Source organism: Diabrotica undecimpunctata, chromosome 7, assembly GCF_040954645.1.
Source record: "Diabrotica undecimpunctata isolate CICGRU chromosome 7, icDiaUnde3, whole genome shotgun sequence".
In the NCBI taxonomy this organism is placed as follows: domain Eukaryota; kingdom Metazoa; phylum Arthropoda; class Insecta; order Coleoptera; family Chrysomelidae; genus Diabrotica; species Diabrotica undecimpunctata.
The window spans coordinates 99,214,154-99,237,501 of NC_092809.1; the positions used below are offsets into that span (position 1 = coordinate 99,214,154).

Sequence of the window (23,348 nt, forward strand, 5' to 3'; positions counted from 1 at the left end):
TACACTTCGAGCGACTTTTTTTACGCGAAAAAGATTTTTTTGGTCTTTTTAGACAAGAAAAGCGTATTTGTTGAAAAACGAGCCCTGTATAACTTATGGTTAGGTGGCAAATGCATGCCAACCGTATAAACCGTATGCAATGTTTTTTTTTAAAGCATCGTTCAAAAAGTGTACACATTTGGAAATTGATATGTGTAACATTCGTGAAGTTATTTTATTTATTTAAGGGGGCGGGTAGGGTTTCCTTTTGCATTTTTTTTATTTTTTATTCGATGCTATAACTCTTCAAAAGTATCCTCTAGTTAAAATTTTAAAGTGATTGGAGCAAAATTGATGGAGTTATAGGCATTTATGAGTGAGTTGTGTGAGTGAGTTAAGTGAGTGAATGAGGTGAGTGAGTGAGGTAGATGAGTGAGGTGAATCAATCGAATTACTAGAGCAAATAAAATGGCTGCAGATGCAACAAAAAAAGCAGAGTTCGTCGAAAGCAGGTGCAAAAAGATGCTCTAGATATTTAAGCACCTTGCTATATAGGCCTGGAATAGACGATACTGTATGCGTATAAAAAATAAGCTTTTTTTTTAAACGCGACTTTCTCGGAATAATATTTTTTAAGTCGGTGTTCACTGTATCTCAAAAACTACTTCATCGATCCTTCTCAACTCTTGCACACTTCTTTTATAGATAAATTACTAGATGTCAACGTCGAAATATTGTCCATTTTGTTGTTATAATTAATTTTACTACATCAAATTAGTCAAATTGTAACAAAAATTTTTCGAAAATTAAAAAAAATCGTTTTTTTACTTCTAAAATTTGAAAAAATGACCTCGACGTTGCGACCTAGGGAAACTCATAAATTAACGAAATCTTTTTCATTAAAATTTCCTCCAACTTTTTTTATATACCTTGTGTAATATTTTCCCGTGTAGATTTTCTGTGTTTTTACTCCAAGTCATAGTAGTAGTCAGAAATCAAATAATGTAGAATCCAGTAATAGCATACAGTTATTTTTAGACATATATTAAGCGTTAGTAAGTGTAATCTTCGAGTAAAAATGATTATATTTTCATGATTCACTCCGTCGCGATTTATATTCGCAAACACGATTTTCTTCAGGTGTGTAAAATTTATTTGTTCGTAAATATCAAAATTCCAAACTATTTTTAAATTATATCGAAACTTTGTTGATCACATGATTGACTCACAAATTCCGCTAAGATAAGTACATCATTAAATTTTGTACGTTGGACATTTCGCCGACAGTTTTATTGTAATTTTTTAATTTCCCACATATTTCTGATATTATTTTAGATTTTCTTATTCTGTGGTATCAGGGTCGTACTTCGATTATTATTATTACTATAATATTTATTCAAAAGACCTTTTATTATTTCGACACTGTTCTGTGGTTATTTTCTTGTGGAATTTTATTTATTATTGGGAATTAACCACAGTTTAAAAATTTCTTCAGTCTCCAAATAGAAAATTTTTTCAAAATTCAATAAACAAACATGGATATATATATATATATATATATATATATATATATATATATATATATATATATATACCCGGTATTTAGGCGGCACACGCCCTTCCGGTAGGGATCTATGGAGGAGTATCACCAAGCCGCATGCCCTTATCTCTTGCTGTACTGCTCCACCATAGGCCGATCAGATACCAGCATATTCTAGACTAAGCCGCAGATTCATTTAGAATTTTAAACTGCTGCGTTAGCCTTTTTGTTTTCTGTACACCGAGCTGGGGATTGAACTGACATCTCTCGCAGTGAAGCGAAGGAGAAGCCAGCCGCCCAGCCCGCTTGGCTATCCGATCGACAAACATGGAGATCTATGTCTTAAATAAGACGCTGTACCAAGTTCTGAAGAAAAAATGTAAGATTTAATGTTAAATTTATATTCTTCATAAATGCTAAATTGATGTACACATATTTTTCCACAATGGTGTTGTAAAGAGGCACAAGAACTGTCATTTACAAACTACATAACAAATCTTAACCGGCACGACAACTCAATATGGAGATAGATCCAAAACTCCAAAAACCTAAAACTCCGGTACTCCAATTAGAAACCAACGGGACCAACACTACACTGGGCCAGAAGTGATGAGGAAAAAACAATGCTATTTGCCAAACACCTAGCTTAAATATTTACTTCCAACAACAAAGCTCTAGACATTGAAGTTGAAAGAGACATAAATAACATTCCAGCGAAAATACCAGTAATCAGACCACTAACCAAAAACGAAGTTCAACAAGAAATTCAATATTTAAACATTAGAAAATCTCCTGGGCTGGACAAAATAACACCCAAGATAATAAAGGAACTACCAGATAAAGGAATCATACTTCTCATCTTCAATGCCATTCTACGGTCAAAGTACTGTCCAAAGCTCTTTAAAACAGCTGAAATAATACTAATTCCAAAATCATGAACAAATTAAAATGAGGTTTTATCATATAGGCCAACAAGTCTACCAATCGCATCCAAAATACTTGGAAGGTTACTATTACAAAAAATTAACTTAGACCCCAATACAGAGGAATGGATACCCAGCCACCAATTTGACTTTCGAAAAGAACACTCAACGATGCAGCAGGTTTACAGAATAGAACACTCCATAAATTCTGCAATGGAGAGCAAACAGTACTGCACAACTGCATTTCTAGACGTTAGTCAAACCTTTGACAAGGTTTGACACACAGGCCTGATTTTCAAAATCAAGAAATATCTTCCCATCACCCATCTGAAACTGTTAAAATGAAATTATGAGAGAATTTCGAAAAAGGGTGAATGAAAGAAATTCCAATAATTTTCCTATAAAATCTGGTGGTATATTTGCAGATGATACTATCATGAATGAAACCTTAACGGTTTCGAGATCTAAGTAAATCGGTGGAATTTTATCATCTGCTAGCACCTGCCCCACCGGTAGTTTGCTTAACATTCTAGGTAAATAAGATTTTTCTCATGACACTGATCCCGTCAGGCAAACGACGGTTGTTTTAAGTAGTATGAACCTCTATAAAAAGAACCTATATTTTTCCTACAGTGGATTTTTTGGACTTATTAGTTATTAACAAATTAAAGTCAAAAACGGTAAATTTTCACTTTTTTCGTCTCATCATCCAGCCTTCATTTATCACGTCCACTGCAGGACATAGGCCTCCCTTAAACTCCATTATTTACGATTTTGTGCTCTTTGTTGCCAATTTTTGGTGATACGCCTGATGTCGTCAGCTCAACGTGTAGATGGTCTTCTTCTACTACGTTTGTCTGCTCTTGGCCTCCAATTTGTAATTTTGCGTCCATCGTGAGTCATGCAATCTCGCTACATGGCCTGTCCAGTTCCATTTCAGTTCAGCTATGCGTTCCACAACATCAGCAATACTCGTCCTTCTTCGCAGATCTTTGTTTCTTATTCGGTCCCGCAACGTCACTTCCAGCATAGACCGTTCCATTCGTCTCTGTGCCACTCTCAATTTCGAAGCTGTAGTCTTGGTTAGAGTTATAGTTAGCGTCCCATAGGTCATGACCTGTAATACTCATTGGTCAAATACTTTTCTTTTGAGGCTAATTGGTATGTTGGCCCTAAGTGTGTCTCGCAGTTTTCCAAAGGCTGTCCACGCTAAAGTAATTCGTCTTTGGTTTTCGCATGTTTGGTTATCCCTGCTGATTCTTATTTCATGACCCAAATACGTATATTTCTCCAGTTCTACCACTTTGCTTTGAATAGTTAAATGGTTATTGGGGAGCATATTTGTCATAAACTTAGTTTTGGCCAAAAATTTATTTAAAAATCTTTTATAAAAGGTATATAATTATATATACCTTTATTCATTAATTATATACCTTTTATAAAAGATTTTTAAATAAATTTTTGTGATACATGGTATACAGCCAGCTACAGGAGCTTAGTTTCCTTGTGGATATTAGTTTTGGTCAAGTTCATTTTGAGGCCCAACTTCTAACATGCAAAGTCCAATTCATTCATTCAAGGACAATGCCATCTGCGAAACGGGGATGGTTAAGCTTTTAATTGTCCTAGGATTGTCCTTTCTAATTTTTTTATAAGCAAACAATCGACATGTTTTAACAATATTGATAGAATAAATCTTCTTTCATAAGCTACCAGTATAATTCCTGTAATTTTATTTTTTTCTGTTTTTATTGTCGAAAAAAAACTTTAAATAAATAAAAAACTATTCGACCGATCGCTTTGAACCGTTCTACGTAATATGAAGGTTCTAAGCTCATTTTTCAAAAAGGTTTATTAACATTTATAAAAATTCGAAATTTCTGACTCAATTTGCAATTTTCTAAGCAACAAATGAGGATAGAAACATTTAAAAAACGCCATTTTAAATAATTTTCTTACTCCCAACTTTGTTTTAAATGCTTCACTTTTTGCTGATGAAAAAACGAAAAGACGAAAAAAGCAAAAATTTACCCTTTTTTCGACCTTCATTTGTTAATAACTAAGTAAGTCCAAAAAATCGTCTGCAGGAAACATATAGATTTTTGTTATAGGTCCACACTACTCTAAACAACTGTCGTTTGCCTGGCCGGTTCAGTGTCACAAACAGGGTACTTTTTTTTGCTTATTTCCTGAACTAATTTACTTAATCCGAAATTCGTGTAAATTCACAGAATAGCCTTTACATACATACAAAACAATCTTGGATATACTTATGTAGCAATCGTTTAAAATTTTCCGCGCGTGAACGTCAGGAAATTTTCGAATAATGGACATATCGGATTAAAAAATTGTCAGACTATCAATATTTTTGTCTATTTTTTCATTTTTTTCTGCATTTTTACTTTAGCTTCTTTAAGGCGGTTCTATACCACATGTCTCGGAGTAACACTTTTTCTTTTTATTTCCTCTCTGGGGATAGACACAAGTTTTATACAAAATCTAACAAGAAATAATTAATAATCAATAAGTCAAGTTGACATAACCGCATAAAGGTATATCACGCAAATACATTTTCACTGGTTATTCTAGTGCTTTAAGTTATGGACGGTTGAATAATACGAAAACCGACCTACTTCGGACATGTGATATGTGGAAAATAATATACCATACCAAGCTGAGATTAAAAACGTGTCAAATGTTACTGCTGTATAATAGCTATTAAACAACAAGTGTATTAATAAGGGCGATTAACAATTGAGATATTTTAACGTGTGAGCGAAGCGAGCGCGTTAATGTTCGAGATTGTTAATCGCCATTTTAATTCACGAGTTCGTTACAAAACTTTTCCGTCGACCGTACTTTTCAGAAATAAAGATATCTTAGTTTAAATATTTATTTACTTAACGATAAACAACAATTTTTTCAGCTTTCATTAACTTTATTCAAAGTTTCCTTAGTGGGAGATTTATTATAGTAAACATTAATATTCGAAATGGTACAATTACTGAAATTAAAGGAAGATATTGATAAATTATTATCTGCTGTATAGCATTTTGACAAATTTATATTTAAGTCTTCTTGGACCTCTCTAAATTCTGTGATAGAAGAAGTTAAATTCTGGTGGAGTTAATTTAAACTCTTCGTCAATATCCATCAATAAAGTAAATAATGACATACAATGACAGATAGTACTAACAGCGGCTACTTCATTTTAAATTAATTTTTTAGTGGGAATATAAATAGGTATATGTTTGGTTGCCTACACCACAGGTTACTGCCAATCACAGAGCGTTTAATTAATTTATGCAAGCAATGTATGTTGTGTTGCCTATAATGAAATCGTTCATTAATAGAAAATCATTCATTAATAGGGGTCATTAATCAATGATTTTGAGGGTGTTAAAATTGATCATAAATGGACGGTCGACGGAAAATGTATTTATAGACCAGGCATTCTTCGAGGCATAGTTTTTACCAAGTTCTGACAAAATTCTAATGTAAATGAATCCCATATTTCTTGCAATTTTTCCTTCAATTCGTTTATGGACCTGGCATAATGTTTTCTCAAAGCTTTTTTCATTTGCATGACAGATGCAGGAAATTTGATTTTTCTCTTCAGACAGTCAGAATGGAAAGTTTCATTTCTCCTGCCAATGATGCGACTCCTAATGTCTCCAACACACACTTCAAATCTGGCCTCATCACTCCATTGTATTGAATTGAACACCCATTGCGACTGAGTCCAATCTTTATGCTTATTTGATCATCTTAGTCTATTTTTCTTTTGTTGTAATGTTAAAAGTGGCTTTTCCTTAGCGTAAAATAATTTAGTACAAACAATTCGTACTAATTTTTTCAACTATAAAACTTACTTTGTAAGTACCAAATCCTAATTTGTGGGTCTCTCGGTGACATGTTGATCTAGAAATGTGTCTTCCAATATCGTTGCTATTGCTATCAACTGCTATTATGGCTAATAAATTTGACAGTCATCTGGAAAAAATAGTGAAAGTTATTCTCTACAATAGATAATAATGAGTAGAGGAGAAGGGAGTTTATATAAATTTTTGTAATACTTCGCAATATAAATGAACAAATACGTATGCGCCGCCCATGCCTCTTTTATTTCAAACTTTGTCGTGCTTGCGAAGCTTTTGAGAAGATTCGAAATATTTCCGATGTCCGCTGATCAACTAGCGAACAATCCACATTCATTTATGAAGGAAGCATTTTACATTTGGCAGCTAAAATAAGAACACGTGCAGAAGGGTAAACAAAAAAAAGTGACAAAAATTTTGGCGCCAATCGATTAGTTTTTAATAAAAAATGCGGCTGGACATAATTGATTGCGAGTAATAGTTATAACTTTGGTTTAAGTTTTTTTTTTATTAATCGTGGTGTTTTTTTTTTTTCAGTGACTGTAGTGGTTCGGATAGTGAAAATGAGACAAATCTGGACGATGAAGCGGGTAATACCGATGAAAATTCTACAGATAAGAGCGATGATTCTTCTGAAAGTTGTACATCTCTAAACGTGATTGAGACTGGTAAGTTTTATTGTTTCTTTTGTTTTTGAAAATTTGGTTGCATTTTGAATTTATTCCTGACTCCGGCCTTAATTATTTTTTTTTTGCATTTAGTGGAATATAAATTTGCTTATAAATATTTTCCATCGTCTCTATTGACAAGCGGATATATACATCTAAGGGTAAATTTTTTGATGAATTGAATTTTGGTAGAATATATTAGTGGAGAGACTTTTATCTGTGCGTTTAGATATTTCATGGAAATGATGCATCGTAATAGGGAAAATGAAATAGGTATTCACGTTTCTATCTTTAGTGCAATTACTATTTTTATTGGGGATAAGACACAATTTAAGATTAAAATAAATTTCTATTTAAATGGGAATCAGTCACAATTAAAGGTTAAAGTTTATTGACGTTTCAATTTCCACTTCGGAAATCGTTCTCAAAATACAAACATTAGTTTGTATTTTGTAACAAATCGTTCTCAAAATAGCTTCAGAACAATATTAAAATAAATTTATTGATGTTTCAATTTCCACTTCGGAAATTGTTTCTATCTTTAGGTCCTAAAGATAGAAACTGTGAAATAAGTCCAAATTAATCAAAAATTCAAAACGTTTCCAGTGAACTTTCCGTTCCAACAGTCCAGTGAATTTTCCCCAATTTTTTGGTAGATTTAATGGCTACTTTCTTCTTCAGAGTCTTCTGGCAATTCATCTCGTAGTGGGTTAAAGTGGTATTTTAGAGAGTTATTTACTAAATAATACAACTTGGGAATACATAGGTAAATCTTTGTATTTATCATTTATTTGTGACTTTAACTGAGAACCAGACTTTGACTCTCATAGACAATAAAGTTTGATTTCAAATCAAATCTTTCTTGGTGGGATATATTACACCCAACCTAGCCGCCCGTTATACAGCATAAGACTTTCATCGATGATGATGTCTCTTTCAGGAATGTATGATTAGCTATATTTATTATTTATACTATGGAAGACAGGCCATATTTTATTTAGTTTTGGCTATGAATGAGTTTCAGGATTGTAGTCTTCGTTGTTGCAAAAATTTAAATTATTTTGAATTTCATAATACCCTCTGTAAGCGAGTAGTTTCGAGGAGATCGGTATTTTAAATACTTCTGAAGTTTATCTAACAATAAAACACTGAAAACTTTTGTTTTCAAAACTTCCACAAAATTTATTATAATTTTTATTTTTTTTATTACTACAGCTGTTTCGGCAGAGTGCCTTTCTCAAGTGATCTATTTTTGATATGCGTTTACACTTTATAGTCTTTAACTGAATAAGTTAGGGACGGGAGAACTTTTTGTCTCAAGTTGGTCATTCAGAATTATGTCTGTATTTTTTAATTAATTAATTTAGACAGATTATAATAAAGATAGCTTAATGCCTTTATTTTGAATGTGAAGAATTTGAAATTCGTCATTAAAATAATGATTATGGTCTAGAAGGTGAAATGCGTACGTAGAATGTGTTTTTCTATTATTGAAAGCCCTTTTATGTTCTGCTATACGTTTGTTAAAAGTTCTGCCAGTTTGACCGATGTAAGTTTTTCGGAAGTCGTCACATTTAAATTTGTGTACAACACTGCGTAAGTGCTTCTTCTTGTCGTTCTTAATATATTTGCCTTAGTTGTTCATTCTAAAAGGTGTTATTTCTTTCTTTTTTGTGTTTGGCTATTTAAAAATTTCGGATTGATTCTGTTCTATTTGTATTGTAAATTCAATATAGCTATGGGGTGAATTAATATACGATAAGAATTGGTCAAGTTGCCTGTTAGTTCTTGTAAAACATATAAGTATATCGTCTACGTCAGGGCTTCTAAAACTTATTCGTACTGTGACGCCCTTGCGACTTTGCTATTTTTTTGCGACGTCCGTCAACTCAACCTCCAATAATACATACCAATTTGAGTACTTACTAGCCTAGTAACAGGTTATAGTTATAACAAAAACACTATTTGAACATTTATATTTTTTATTAGAAATTAAGAACGAAATCAAAACATAGGCACAAAAATGAAAAGGGATATTTATTTATGTAACTGGCTAGTTAATGTGAGAGATGTGCTTGTTTTTTTGAGCACAGCTTATGAAACTGTGGCTCCAGTTTGGAAATTGTCACTCTCATTTCTTTTTCTAAGTTTATGTTTGACCTGTACTTATTTTTAATTACTGCAACTGCAGAAAAGCCCGTTTCGCACAAGTACGAAGTCGCAAATGGTAATAAAACCTTTAATGCAGCAGTGCTGATGGCATGATATTCATGAGAAAGTGAGCTTCAAAATTTAAAAGTTTTGTTTTTGTCGTATCGAAACTTCACAGGAATCACAGGACAATTATGTCAATTATTTCCTCTGTTGAAAGTATCGATGGCGTGGATGACAGGAAAGAGTTTCTGACCCAGTCATATTGCTCTATATCTTCGGAAAAATATTTCTCAAAGTGTCCGCTCAATGATAACATGTTTTGTGTAAACATATTTTTTAAAGAGGGATCAAGGATTTCTATCGATTTTTGTAGAATACCTTGTAAAACAGGGAAACAGTCAATTTCTTGATCTTCTAATGGCACCATCCGTACACACGCCTACACAGTTATCACAGTTAATATTATTTTCAGTCATATATGAACAATTATGTAAATTCTTCGGCTCCCCTTCCGCCAGGGAAGGGGAGCCGACCGACGAAACAGAATGCGCCCGGCGCGATTATCGGATAATTTCGTGGACCATTGTATAATTTTCGGATTGAACAGTTTTTTGAATAATTTCGGATAATTCAAGGATCTATCGACTTAATGTTATATTTTTTATTTGATTTATTTGTTAATACATATGTTTTATACTCATTTAAAATCAAATAAATATATTTTCTGTATTAAAAATCCGCGCTGACAGGCGACGCCCCTGGGACAACGTAGTGACGCTCCGGGGCGTCGCGACGCACAGTTTGGGAAGCTCTGGTCTACGTTTTTCCACCAATATAAAAACTGTCTGAATACGGGATGTTTTGAAATCTTTATTTCTACACTGGTGTGCAAAATTAACCGGACACTCAGATTTTTCCTAAAAACTGGCATTTAAATAAGTGTAAGATGTTCCCAATTGAGTATTTAATAATAAACAGAAATTAAAAGTCAAATTTATTACAACTTAGAATGCTACACAGAAAAAACAATAAACAATTCAAAAAATTTGAAAATCTGCAAAGAAACAAAAATTATTATTTTTACCTCCACGAGCCGTAATTACAGCTCTCGTTCGATCAGGCATACTTATGATTAAGGCAGCAAAGTCTGCTTGAGGGATTGCTTGCTCCAAATCATTTATGGTTATAAACTCACCATGGTTACGTCGAATACGTCGTCCCAGAATATATCGTGCATGCTCTATTGGATTTAAGTCTGCACTGCCATGGTAATAAACGAATCCCAACTTCATCCAAGTAATCCTGTGTTATTCTTGCGATGTGCGAACGAGCATTATCTTGCATTAGACGAAAGTTTTCTCTAACAAATGGGACAAATGGCACTACATGATCTTCCAAACATTGTTGAATATACCGTTGAGCGTCCAAATTGTCCCCTTGAATTATAACAAGTTCTGTATGAGCCTCTAGGGAAATGCCTGCCCACACCATTATACCACCTCCACCAAATTGAACTCTCGGAGTAAAACAACATTGCTGATAACGTACCACCACCAGCTCTTCTCTATATCCTAGGCCGCCCATCTGATGAGTATCTATTAAATTTTGATTCATCTGTGAAAAGCACAACACTCCAATCGTCAACACTCCAATTAAGATGTTCGCGAGCGAAGTTTAAACGTTGACTCCGATGATCTGCTGTCAATAGAGGTCGCATGACAGGTATTCTGGACCTTAATCCATATTCATTTAAGCATCTTCGAAGGGTATAAATGGAAACTGTGTTTATATGGACATCATTTAATCGTTGAACAAGTACTGGTGCTGATAATGTACGATCGCGTAACGCTTGTAACCTAAGAAAGCGATATTCAACTTGACTCGTGGTTCTTCGTCTACCTTGACCTGACCTCCTGGTGTATTCTCCTGTTTCTTGAAATCTTTGTATTGCATCAAACACTGTACTTCGAGAAATTCCTAAAGCTCTTGCGATGTAACGAATACTTCGCCCATCCTCCTGTAAAGCAACAACTTGTGCTACTTCCTCTGGTGTCATAATTTTTTTAATGCAAGTTTTAAACAGGAGACAATTCAAAAACCTACAGCCGAACTTATAATCAGGTATAGTACCACAATAAACTTAAATTAATACTAAGCCACTATTTCACATTAATAATAAAACGTATGTGTAAAAGTGTTGTTGTTCGCACAAAACATCTAAGCAGGTTCAAACAAGAAAAAACGTTATCGCTAATAAGGCATAAAATACAATTCAAACTAATTAAACAAGTTTTCATCTAAACACCAACAAAAAAAAAATCTGAGTGTCTGGTTAATTTTGCACCCCAGTGTAGAGGCTCCATAAAAATATCTGATAGCAATGGGCTTAGAGGATTGCCCATTATAAGTGCTGCACTGTTATTTGTGTATATTTGATTATTAAATTCAAAGTAGTCCTGGTTTATGCAAATTTTAAGAAGATGTAAAATTTCAGATGTAATGACTGGATTTGTAATATTATGGGCTAAAAGGTTTTTTACCAGAACAAAAGTTTCTGTAGAAAGAATACTACGTATCATCAAAACGTAACTGATCATACGATAAAACGTCAAGTTGTTCTGGCGATGCAAAAGTGCAGTCGGGAGCTAAAATCAATGGATATCTTGGTGAACCTGTTTAAAATACGCATTAATACTACAGGTTTTCTATAAACTAGCTTTTATAGACACATTACTTTGGGAATGCATTTGTTTTAAAACTTGCTATTTAAAAAATAGCGAACTTTATCTCAAGTCAAAACAAAAGTTAAATTTAAAAATAAAAGAAATTAGTTAATGTCATCCAAAAATTTGTAACGCGTTACAACATGTGTAGATAAAAATGTATATCAAGATTAATTGTAAAATGTTGTTTAGAATATTTTTCAATTTAAAATTGTCTACCGAACACTTGACCTTGTTGGAGTACAGAGATAAAATTTATTTCCAGAATATATTAATAATAGTGATATTGCAAAAAACCTACATGTAAAATGCTTGCTTGCAAATTTTTTAAGCTTTACATTCATGCGAGCTAATACATAGCTGAGCTGTTATTCATTATCAAATAGTTTTTTGTCTGCATTCGATTAAGGATTGCGGAAATGAAGAATTCTTATTTCTGGCACGTTCAGTCATTGTTTTTCTTTCTTTTTAACTGCCCAACGTCCAGTTCCTTACATCATACTTCAGTTTCATTAAAATATTTCTGTTAAATGTTTTTTGTCATCTTTTTATTTCATTTTTACTTTCGCTTTCTTTTTGGCCACCTTAGAGTTTTGAAGATCTGTGTTCGAACTATTTCTTGACAATCTTTATTATCATTATTATTGACGAATTCTTCCTTAAAGGAAGGCGATAAGCAACTTGAATAAGTTCTTTTTAGTCTTCTTTTTATTTGCACAGTATTCACTGAACGAAAAATAATATTTTCGTTCTTCTGACCGTTTTGATCTATTGCTTCAGTTTGCTCTGGCGTTATGTCCAATTTTTATACTTTGTCTCTGAAGGTGTTCTTGTCGGTGATGTTTCGTTTATATTTACGCTTTTGAGGTACTTTTGAATTTCAGTTAACCAGCGTGTTGATTGTTTGAGTGGGGTTACGGGAACCTCTAAAAATTATACAAACAAGCTGAATTTTGCTGAAAATGTCAATTTTGGGATCTCAAAAAGATGCAAAAAAGTTTACCACTCCTACCCTACAGCTTCCCCCTAATGTCCCTCGTAGGCGGGAGTTATTATTTAAGTTTACATTAATAGAAATCTTCAAATATTATTATTTCTACGCGTATGTAATAAAAATGTCTAGTGACTGCAATTCCGGTGTACTTGGCTAAAAGATTCTAAGAAGGAACAGAACTACGTCTTAAATATTTTGTGTTGGTATCATGTGACGTCTAACGGACTGTCTAACCTACGACGAACTCGCAAACGAAATAAAGATAATGATTTAAAAATTTGCACGTGGAACGTAAGAAGCTTTAATCAGCCTGGAGCCACGGCTTTCCTCATACAAGAAATGAATAAAGCCAAAGCAGATATCATTGCTTTACAGGAAATGAGGTGGACTAGCTCAGGCATCCTGAAAAAAAAAATACTGCAATATTTACTACAGTGGACATCCTACCAGACACGAATTTGGTACCGGATTTATTGTAAGCGGCAAGGTCAAACATAGTGTAATGGATTTCAAAGCTGTTGATCACAGGATATGTCGAATAAGACTTAAAGGGAAGTTCGCTAATATTAGCATTATTAGCATCCACGCTCCAACGGACGAAAAAGAGGATAATAAAAAAGACATGTTCTATGAGGCACTAGACCGAGAGTACGATGAGTGCCCAAAAAATGACATCAAAATGGCAGGAGACTTTAATGCCAAAGTCGGAAGAGAGAATATATTTTCGCCCACCATCGGAAAAGAGAGCCTACATGTAGACTCTAATGATAACGGTCTCAGAATCATAAACTTTGCGATGTCTAAGAACTAATAATAGCTGGGACACGATTTCCTCATAAAGATATAAATAAGGGAACTTGGAAATCTCTTGATAATGAAACGATTAACCAAATGGATCATATTATAGTCATCGATGCAAGACACTGCTCTAATTTATTAGATGTTAGGTCTTTTAGAGGAGCAAACATAGATAGTGATCACTATTTCGTTAAAGCACGATTTAAAGAGAGAATATCCAATTTAAAAAAGGAGATCGGGAATAGGAGAGAAAAAATCGACATTGCTAATGTCGATTGCTAATAATAACTAAAAGATCCCGACATTGCAAATGTATATAGACAGCAAATAGAAAATCAAATATGACAGACAATTTAGAAGAAGAAAAAAACATTAACCAAAACGATATTGTAGGAGGTTACAACATAGACAATCAACAAAATCTACAACGTCAACTACACAGTGAAGACCCAACAAGAGAAGAAGTATCAAATGCCATCCTAAAACTCAACGACAATAAAGCCCCAGGAATCGATGAAATCTATTCGGAAATGTATAAAAAAGGTGATAATCAACTTTTTGCAGCAATCCATAAACTTATATGACAGAATGAATTGGTACCAGAAGAGTGGCTAATGAGAATAATATGTCCTTTGCATAAAAACGGCGATCAACTGGAGTGTAAGAACTATAGAGGCATTACTCTGTTAGCATCTGCGTATAAAATCTTCGGCAATGTATTGTTTGAAAGACTTAAACATTTTACAAAGGTTGTTGGTCAATAATAATGCGGATTTACTGCTGGAAAGTCAACTACACATCAAATTCAAGCACATAGGCAGCTTCTAGAAAAGTCACTAGAATATAACATAGATACACACCATCTCTTCGTCGACTTCAAAGCAGCCTATGCCAGTGTGAAAAGAACTGCATTATATAATGCAACGATAGACTTTGGGATCCCACCCAAGTTAGTTAAGTTGACCCAACTAACAATGAAAAACGTAAGCTCACGCGTTAGAATTGAAGGAGAAAACTCTTATGTTTTTTGACAATAATAATGGTCTACGACAGGGGAATGCCTGGCGTGTCTTCTCTTTAATATTGCCTTGGAAAAGGCAATCAGACAATTAAATATTAGAATAAATCGAACTATTTTTAATAGATCGACGCAAATTCTCACATTCGCTGACGATATAGTTATAGTGGGCAGAAGTATGAGAACATGAGAAAAATCCTTTGAAAGATTTTTGGGGCCGTAAATGAAAATGGGCTATGGCGTCGAAGATACAACTTTGAACTATATCAGTTATACACCGATCCAGATATTGTGAAATTCGTCAGAGACTTAGATGGGCTGGACACATTGCTAGGATGTCAGATCACGAATACAGGAAGAGATTAACATTTTCAAAACCAGAGGGCACAAGAAGTAGAGGACGACCGCGAAGGAGACGGCTTGATGATGTGGAAGAAGACCTACAGATTCTAAGGGTCAGAAGATGAAGGGGAGTTGCCAGGAATCGACAGGAGTAGCGACTTCTTTGTGTGCAGGCCAAGATCCACAACGGATTGTCGAGCCACTTATGATTATGATCATGTGACGTCACTTACTATGAGGCGGATGACGTGCATAGGGATTTATACTGTAGCAACTGTGTACTTCCGGTTTTTTTATCACTTCCGGTTAATAAGTTGTAAACGGAAGTGCCACATTATAGTCGTAGAAATAGTACACGTGATATATCAATCGACGCGTATTAAAAAGTTGAGCTCGAATATTTAGTTTCAGTTTTGATGTCATTTCCGATTAAAAGGTTATGGCTGTGCTATGAGCTATGATTTTTGTCCAGCTATGAATTTTTACCGTCGAGTTGATACAAATGTTATTTAAAAAAAAATTATTTCGCGCGCGTAACTGATATTTAAAATCGTCGGTCGCTTCAAGCGTTGTTTCTAAGAAAACGGTTCATTTTACACAAAAATTGCTAATAATCATTTTTGTTCCAGCTACATTTCTTGTTTGAAACATTTTTTCTACGGCGTACAGATTATTGGTAAATCGATGTTTTCCCCTTTTTCCCCCTACGTGGAGGGTTTTTAGGGAGTAGGAGAACTTTTTTGGCTCCCAAAATTGACATTCTAAACAAAATTCAGCTTGTTCGTCTCGTTTTTAGAGATCAAATCTCTGACGACTGGACTATTAATAGCATAAACAGCGTCAAATGAATCAGACGATCCGGAATTTATTCAATCGGAAGCCATTCGAATTTTATACATTACAAAGTGCTCCATAAATATTCCCACCTTTTATTACAAGCGTCTATGAATGAGTATTGAGATACAATTCGTATTCTATAAATAAATCCATTATACTAGCGTAGTAGTCTTGAATTCTATCTTGCTTCAGATAATTCATTGTCTTATAAATAGATGTTACAAGGCCTTTTAAAAATCCTGAAAATATTTACTAATTGTGTGTAATTCTGCACACCTCTTTAGGATATAGGTCAAAATCATGTTGTTTATTCCAGAGGCGTAGTAAAATATTTGTATTTGAAATATTTTAGTTTTATATTTCAACAGCTGTTGTTATCAAAATATAATTATATGTAATACGAGCCCCTTCCAATATCAGTTGGCCCAACGCCCAACGTAAGAATGATAAGAAAATTAAATTTTAGAAAACAAAAATAAAAGCGCAGCGTAAATTTTAGAAGTTTTAATGCATCGAACAACGTTTTTAAATTTGCTAATTACAGAAAATATTTTATAACGCAAGGAAAACTATTGATTAAACATAATAATAATAAATTTTAAAAAACGCATAGAATATGTAATATGTATTAACAAAAAAAATTGAAAGTTTACCACTGAGTTACATCCCCTTTATTTTTAATGACATCCACAATTCTTTGAGGCGTAGTTTTTACCAAGTTCTGACAAAATTCTAATGTAAACGAATCCCCTATTTCCTGCAATTTTTCTTTCAATTCGTTGACGGACCTGGCAGGATGTTTTTTCAAAGCTCTTTTCATTTCGCGCCACAGTAGATATCTATCGAGGACAAGTCGGGACTGTTAGAAACCCATTCAAAAGTGGTATGCCATAGTCTTCAATCCATTTTAAACTCTTTCTTGAGGAATGACAAGCTGTGCCGTCCTGTTGGAAGACAAAATCTACCGCTGATGTTAAACGGTGTTCCATAATCGGTAAAAGAGATTCTTCTAAAATATTCAAATATTTGTCGGTGTTGAGAATCCCATCGATAAAATGTAACTTTTCCACACTTTTAGACGACATACTGCCCCAGATCATGACAGATGCAGGAAATTTGACTTCTCTTCAGACAATCGGGATGGAAAGCTTCATTTTCCTGCGAATGACGCGACTCCAACACACACTTCAAATCTGGACTCATCACTCCATTGTATTGAATCTTATTGCGACTGAGTCTAATCTTTATGCTCTTTTGACCATCATCTTTGTCTATTTTTCTTTTGTTGTAATGTTAAAAGTGGCGTTTCCTTGGCCTAAAATAAAATGAAATTTATTAAAAACAATTCGTACTAATTTTTTCAACTATAAAACTTACTTTGTAAGTACCAAATCCTAATTTGTGGGCCTCTCGGTGACATGTTGATCTAGAAACGTGTCTTCCAGTAACGTCACTCTATAAAACGGTTAACTCCATATAATTTGCTCGTAGATTTTTCACTATAATGCGTCTTAATTTCCTTCGATCTGTTATTATATATAATGCGTCTTAATGCCCTTCTTCGGTTATTTTACTTTTTTGTACATTTCTAGGTTTTGTGACGACCGAACCTGTAGTTTTGTATCTTCTGACTATATTTCTTACACTATAGCGTGGCAATTGCAACATATTCGCGATTTTCGAATTGGATTTTCCACAATTGAAAAATCTAATAATGATTAAACAAATTTTCTCATCGATAACTTCACCTCGACCCATTGTACAATCCAAAAATGGCAAAAAGCTTTACAATACTACAAAATACATTTGACATTAACTGAGAATATTATTGTTTTGATGTCATTTATTTTCTGGATTAAACGTAATTATGAAAAAATTAACGTATGTTGACATAAGTGAATGCATAGCCAGGGTTTAGTGAATTTTTTTTTATTGTTTAAAAGAAATAAAAAACCATAAGGGTAATGTTTTTAATAAATATTAATAAAAATCCCATATGGGAACTTATAAAAACATGCAGAGTATAATTTGTTTATGATAATCGACTGCAAATTCCATAGGTGGGCCAACTGATATAGGAAGGGGTTCGTACTTATAGGATTCATTTTCCATTTTCCTCGATTGCGTTTCAATGTAAGTAGCAATGATTCCTCGAATTTGTTACTTTGGTTTTTATCCAGGTCAGCTATTTCATTTTGAACTTTTCACACCTTACTTTTACCTTTTTGACTGACTTTTTCTTGATCAAACGTTCTACCTATTTCTTTAAAAACCAGATAGAACATTGTTTCTTTCTTTTTGTTCAACTCCGAGTAATTCGTTTAAACAAATTACTCGGCTAAATAAACTATTCACAAATTAACTTTTTTTTAACTCCAATTAAAATTACAATCTATCCAAAAATAAAGAATAATAAGTAATTTGTTTGTTTACATAGCGTGTAGGAGCCTCTTCCAGTTAAGAGTTCCTTTTCTTTATTTAGCAACTGTAAACAAATTAACCAATTACATTTTCATAATCTGTGCAACGAGGTACCCTAAATTAAAAAAAAAATGGGATTAGGACGGAAGATATTGCGACGTTTATAAATTTGAAGGTATGAATTCAGTTTTTGAAATAGTAAAATCGAGAGGGTGTAAATCGCTTCGGTTTTAAATCCGTTATCTTTGGTGCGCCATGGACGGCTTATTTTTAAAGGAATAGATATTGCGTGTGAAAACCATATTCCGGAGAATTGAAGATTGAAGATCCAGGGCCTTCAACAGACAAAGATAGTGAAAGTTTTCAAGAATTATCAAGGTACGTTTATGACAAAAATAGATACAAATGGTCAAAAAATCCACCAACTACAGGCAAAAAACGAAGTCATAACATTATAATACATCTTCCTGGTTTAAAGTCTACTGCAAAATACTGTGCCGAAAAAAAACGCCGTATAATTTGTGGATCCTTTTAATTGACTATGCTATTATAAACATAATTATTGTGGAATGCACAAATGAAAAAATTACCGATCTGTCATGTTCATATGGTAGTACAGTTTCTTTTGTTGAGCATACGGACTTTTTAGAAATAAAAGCACTCTTTGGACCTTTGTGTCTCACGTCCGTCTTATCCGTTTTATTTCTGTTAGCTGCCTTACGGTTTGACAGCGCGGCCACAAAGAAAGTTTATATAAAACTGTAAAAGGTGTTATATTGCAGAAAAACTGTTTAACTATCGATGAGATGCTCGTTGGTTTTAGAGGTCTTTGTTCCGTTCGCGTTTACATAAAAAGTAAACCTAACAAATATGGTCTACAAGTGATGTGTCTCTGTGATGCCAAGACTAATTATTTGTTAAATGCCTTTATTTATGCAGGTAAAAGGGAAGTACCAAATCCCCAGAAGCTTTCTGTTCCGCATTATCAGTATTATCTCTTATTGAACCGGTAAAGCAAACTGGAAGAAACATAACTGGAGATAACTGGTTTACCTCAATTGAACTGGTAGACCAATTGCTCGCACAAAAACTAACCTATGCTGGAACGATACGTAAAAACAAAAGAGATTTTCCATCGTATATAATTCCGAATAGAAAAGATGCACTTCATTCGTCTAAATTTGTTTTTACTTCATCAAAAACAATGGTTTCTTCTGTAACGAATCAAAACAAGTATGTACTTCTTCTGTCCACAATGCATGATAATGACAAGATAGATGTCATTATAAAGAAACCTGATATCATACTTTTTTACAATTCCACTAAATCAGGGGTAGATAGTCTGGATCAGAAATGCTCTACATATAATGCTGGTAGAAGAACAAGAAGATGGCGATGTGGTATGCTATTATGAATATTGCCTGTATCTATATCTGTAAATTCGTTTATCTTTTTTCAAACTGGTACTGACAGTGACATGACAAGGAAACAATTCGTGATCACTTTGGGAACATCATTGATTAATGCACATATGCAATGCCGCCTAAAGCTGCGGCCACAACGGCGCACCGCTCATCGCACAGCACCATACCCCGCACCTAGCTTAACCTTTGCTTTGCACATTAGTGGCCGTATTGACGCACCGTGCACCGCACATTTATTTGGTAATGATAATGAAAATATACAGGTTCCCCCTGGAAGGCTCAATAATGAAGCAAAATGGATACGAGAAAACTTTAAAACTTATTTCTGTAGTCATTAAAATATAATTTATTATACATTTTTATTGTTTTATTTACCTGTTGTTTCACATTCCTCTGCCACTTTTTTCCACAGTTTTGATAAAACCAAACTATTGTGGTGGCTTTTGCTTTTTGTTCTAAATTGGTTCACGCATAAACACACAACTAATAATTAATTTGTCTTTATCCATCCCTAGAATAATCACTGTGCGAAGTGTGAAGATCAGAAAATACTAAGCTCAATTTACGTAGGCGAGGCGTTGGTACCCAGTCATGTGCGAAGGAAGGAGCGGTGCGTCGTTGTGGCCACGCGCATTTACGGCAATGCTTGTATTTACTTTTAACTACCAACTACCACTTAACTCTAACGAGGCTTCTCAGAGAAATTCCGGTGATAATTCGTAAAGTACTTAAACTTATGAATTAGTTACACCGACAGAAGAGCTAAAATTGACCACACAGCAGGAACAGAAGCGTTCCAGACAACGGCGCATATGTAATATTTGTCCATCAAGCAAACACCAAACTGTTTGTAATACATGTGAAAATCATTTGTAAACATCTGCTTCTTATAGTGCCGTGCACCTATAGTGCGTTGGCGAATTATCTTAAGCCCAGACGTCTGTCTTTTGCGGCATGCAAAAGATCGCCAGTGTTATTTATGCCTGTCCAGTTCTTTATGTTCCGTAGCCACATTTCTTTGCGACCTACTCCTCTCTTGCCTTCAATCTTTTCCTGGATGATTAGTTGAGGGATTGCGTATTTTTTTCCTCTCAGAATATGGCCGGGGTATCCAATTTTTCGTACCTTGATCAAATTGAGTAGTTCTCTCTCAGTATTTGCCTTTCTTAAGACTTCCCCGTTTCTCACCCTATCTGTCCATGGTATGCGGAACATTCTTCGCAACGTCCACATTTCGAAGGCCTCCAACTTATTAATGGAAGGTACTCTTAACGTCCATGTTTCCATGCAGTATAACAATATGGACCATACATAGCATTTAACCATCCTGTAGCGGAGATTGAAGGAAAGATTGCGATTACATAGTAGCGGTTTAAATTAAAAGCTTGTCTTGCTTGTTCGGTACGGCATTTTATTTCTTGTTGAGGATCCCATTGGTCATTCATCATCATTCCCAAGTATTTAAATGTTTTCACTTGATCGATTGGAGCATCAGATTGTACATGACAGTATACAATTACTGCAAATTGTGTTAAAAAGTAATATGTCTCTAAACGTTTTTAGTTTTATATCAATAAGACATTAACCTTTTAAAACAATAACTCTTTCTTTATTTAAAACCAAAAGTACAATTTTTTTGAATACTTAATTATTTTTTTAGTTTTAGGGCATTGTTCTAAACCTGTACATTTTTAGGTACAAAATATACTGCGTTTTTATTTTTGCATAATACATGTTTTCCAACTTTACACGCGAATTAACAAATATATTAGTTGATAGTAATTCTACCAAAGTGTTACTATTGTTACTCGATCGCATTTTTATTGAGTGCTATATTTTTGTTACAGGCTCTGGAGATGCAGTCAACTGGCCAATTAGACAAAGTTTATTTCCAAACATTCCACCCTACATTAGGTTTAAGTTACACGATGTCGAAGCTGAAGTACAAATTCCCAATGCCAAGAAATATTTCAAGTGGAAGCTCAGTACCATCACTCCGCTCATAGTTAGAAAAACCTTAACAAACACCGGTTTTGTTCTTATTAGAAGTGAGTTTACTAGAGGTGTGCCCCTATCCATTCCATTAATCCCTTTTTAGAGCACTTTCAAGATTTGACGAATAGCCAAATATGCGAAAAATATTAAAATGTACATAAATAGTAGATATGTTTTTCGGTAAAAAGGATAAAATAAAATCAAAATAATTACCGTTAAAAATAGGTTTTAGGCAACACTTTTTTTTCCACAAGTAAATTAAAATTCCTAGAGTTGGCTGTATACCATAAATCACAATAGTTTTATTTAAAAATCCTTTTTAAAAAGTATATAATTACAAAGACCCTTTCTGGCTACATCACAACAGACCGTTTTCAGACTTAGAGGGTTTTCAGACGAGCATACTGTATGCGAGATACTGTATGCGAGATACAGAATTTTCGATGGCGACTGTATCGGATTCACGGGCATGCTCGTCAGTATGAAAATAGTAGCAGTGCAGTGCGGTTATATTTTTGGAGTATAGATGTAGAAGAGTATGTTATGCTGTGGTACATATTAAATAAAAAGAAAAAGAAACTGAAAAGACGCCGTAATTGGTGGGTTCATCCTATTGTAGAATTAAGAGAAACCAAGGGAACGTATAACTATATTCAGAAAATACCGTCTTTCTTTCGTTGCTCATTCACAATTATTCGACAGAAAATCGCGCGTCTATGGAATGTGGTGCAAAAGTATTCGTGTCTGAAAGCGTTCATTTAACGTAATGTTTCTTCTGTATCTGGGATACGCATTCAGTCGTCGGCGACAGGAAAGTCCGAGATACTGAATTCGGTATCTCGCATACTGTATCTCTCGCGCGTCTCGTGTGAAAAGCTCCATTTGAGTCTATGTAATATCTGCGTCTCGGATACGCGTATCTCGGATACAGTATCCTCGTCTGAAAGGGGGCTTACTTAACCCATTAGTGCCCAGGTTATTTTTTTGCATAAAATGTGATGCTAATATTTTTTTGGAAACAGTTTTATTAAAAAAAAAAAACAAAAATAAATGAATTAACGCATTCTTACATTTTTTACACATCGTGCGTGTTGAACTTTTGCAAAATCTTCCAGCACAACGTCTTCTTCTGTCGTTTGGAATTTTATCCACTAGGTGTTCCATCCTATCATATTTAATTTTATCGGCTACTCTTTACGTATTAGAAGATGGACATGAAGTCCTGCCAGTGCCTTTGGGATATGACGAATATTTCTTCAAATAAACTTGCACGATAACCCTTCGAAAGTCTATTTGGGACATCTGAGAGTTGTTTGATTTTCGATACAAACACCACGCGTTATTGACTGAAACATCAAGAAGCCATGTAAACAATGCCCAGTACCATTTTCTGTTTCTAATTTGAATCCTATACTGTCCAACATTCTGATCCATTCGATCAGTATCACCCTTTTTTTTTGTTATACTCTTCAAGTACTGCTGGTCTGCTAACTTGTATGTGTTTGTTTTCCTTTTGCGAATAACGTCTAGTCTAACATTTGTTATTGGATTGATGCCATATCTATTTGAAGCAGTGCAAACTACGGAACTATCAACCCACTTAGCTACTAGTACAGCATCCGTCTTACTAATAGTACTTTCACACTATCCCCTT

General features: G+C 34.2%; 1 protein-coding gene across 2 annotated transcripts in view; it reads left to right on the forward strand.

Moving 5' to 3' along the window:
* LOC140445641 (tubulin monoglutamylase TTLL4-like) overlaps positions 1 to 23,348 on the forward strand; it is a 79,995-nt gene that overhangs the window by 13,000 nt on the left and 43,647 nt on the right. The window contains exons 5-6 of one of the 2 annotated variants that reach the window (XM_072537857.1): positions 6,858 to 6,988; positions 21,547 to 21,762. In XM_072537857.1, the coding sequence (XP_072393958.1) occupies positions 6,858 to 6,988; positions 21,547 to 21,762 (347 nt within the window). The remainder of the gene's footprint in view (positions 1 to 6,857; positions 6,989 to 21,546; positions 21,763 to 23,348) is intronic. The other variant, XM_072537858.1, reaches the window with a different exon arrangement.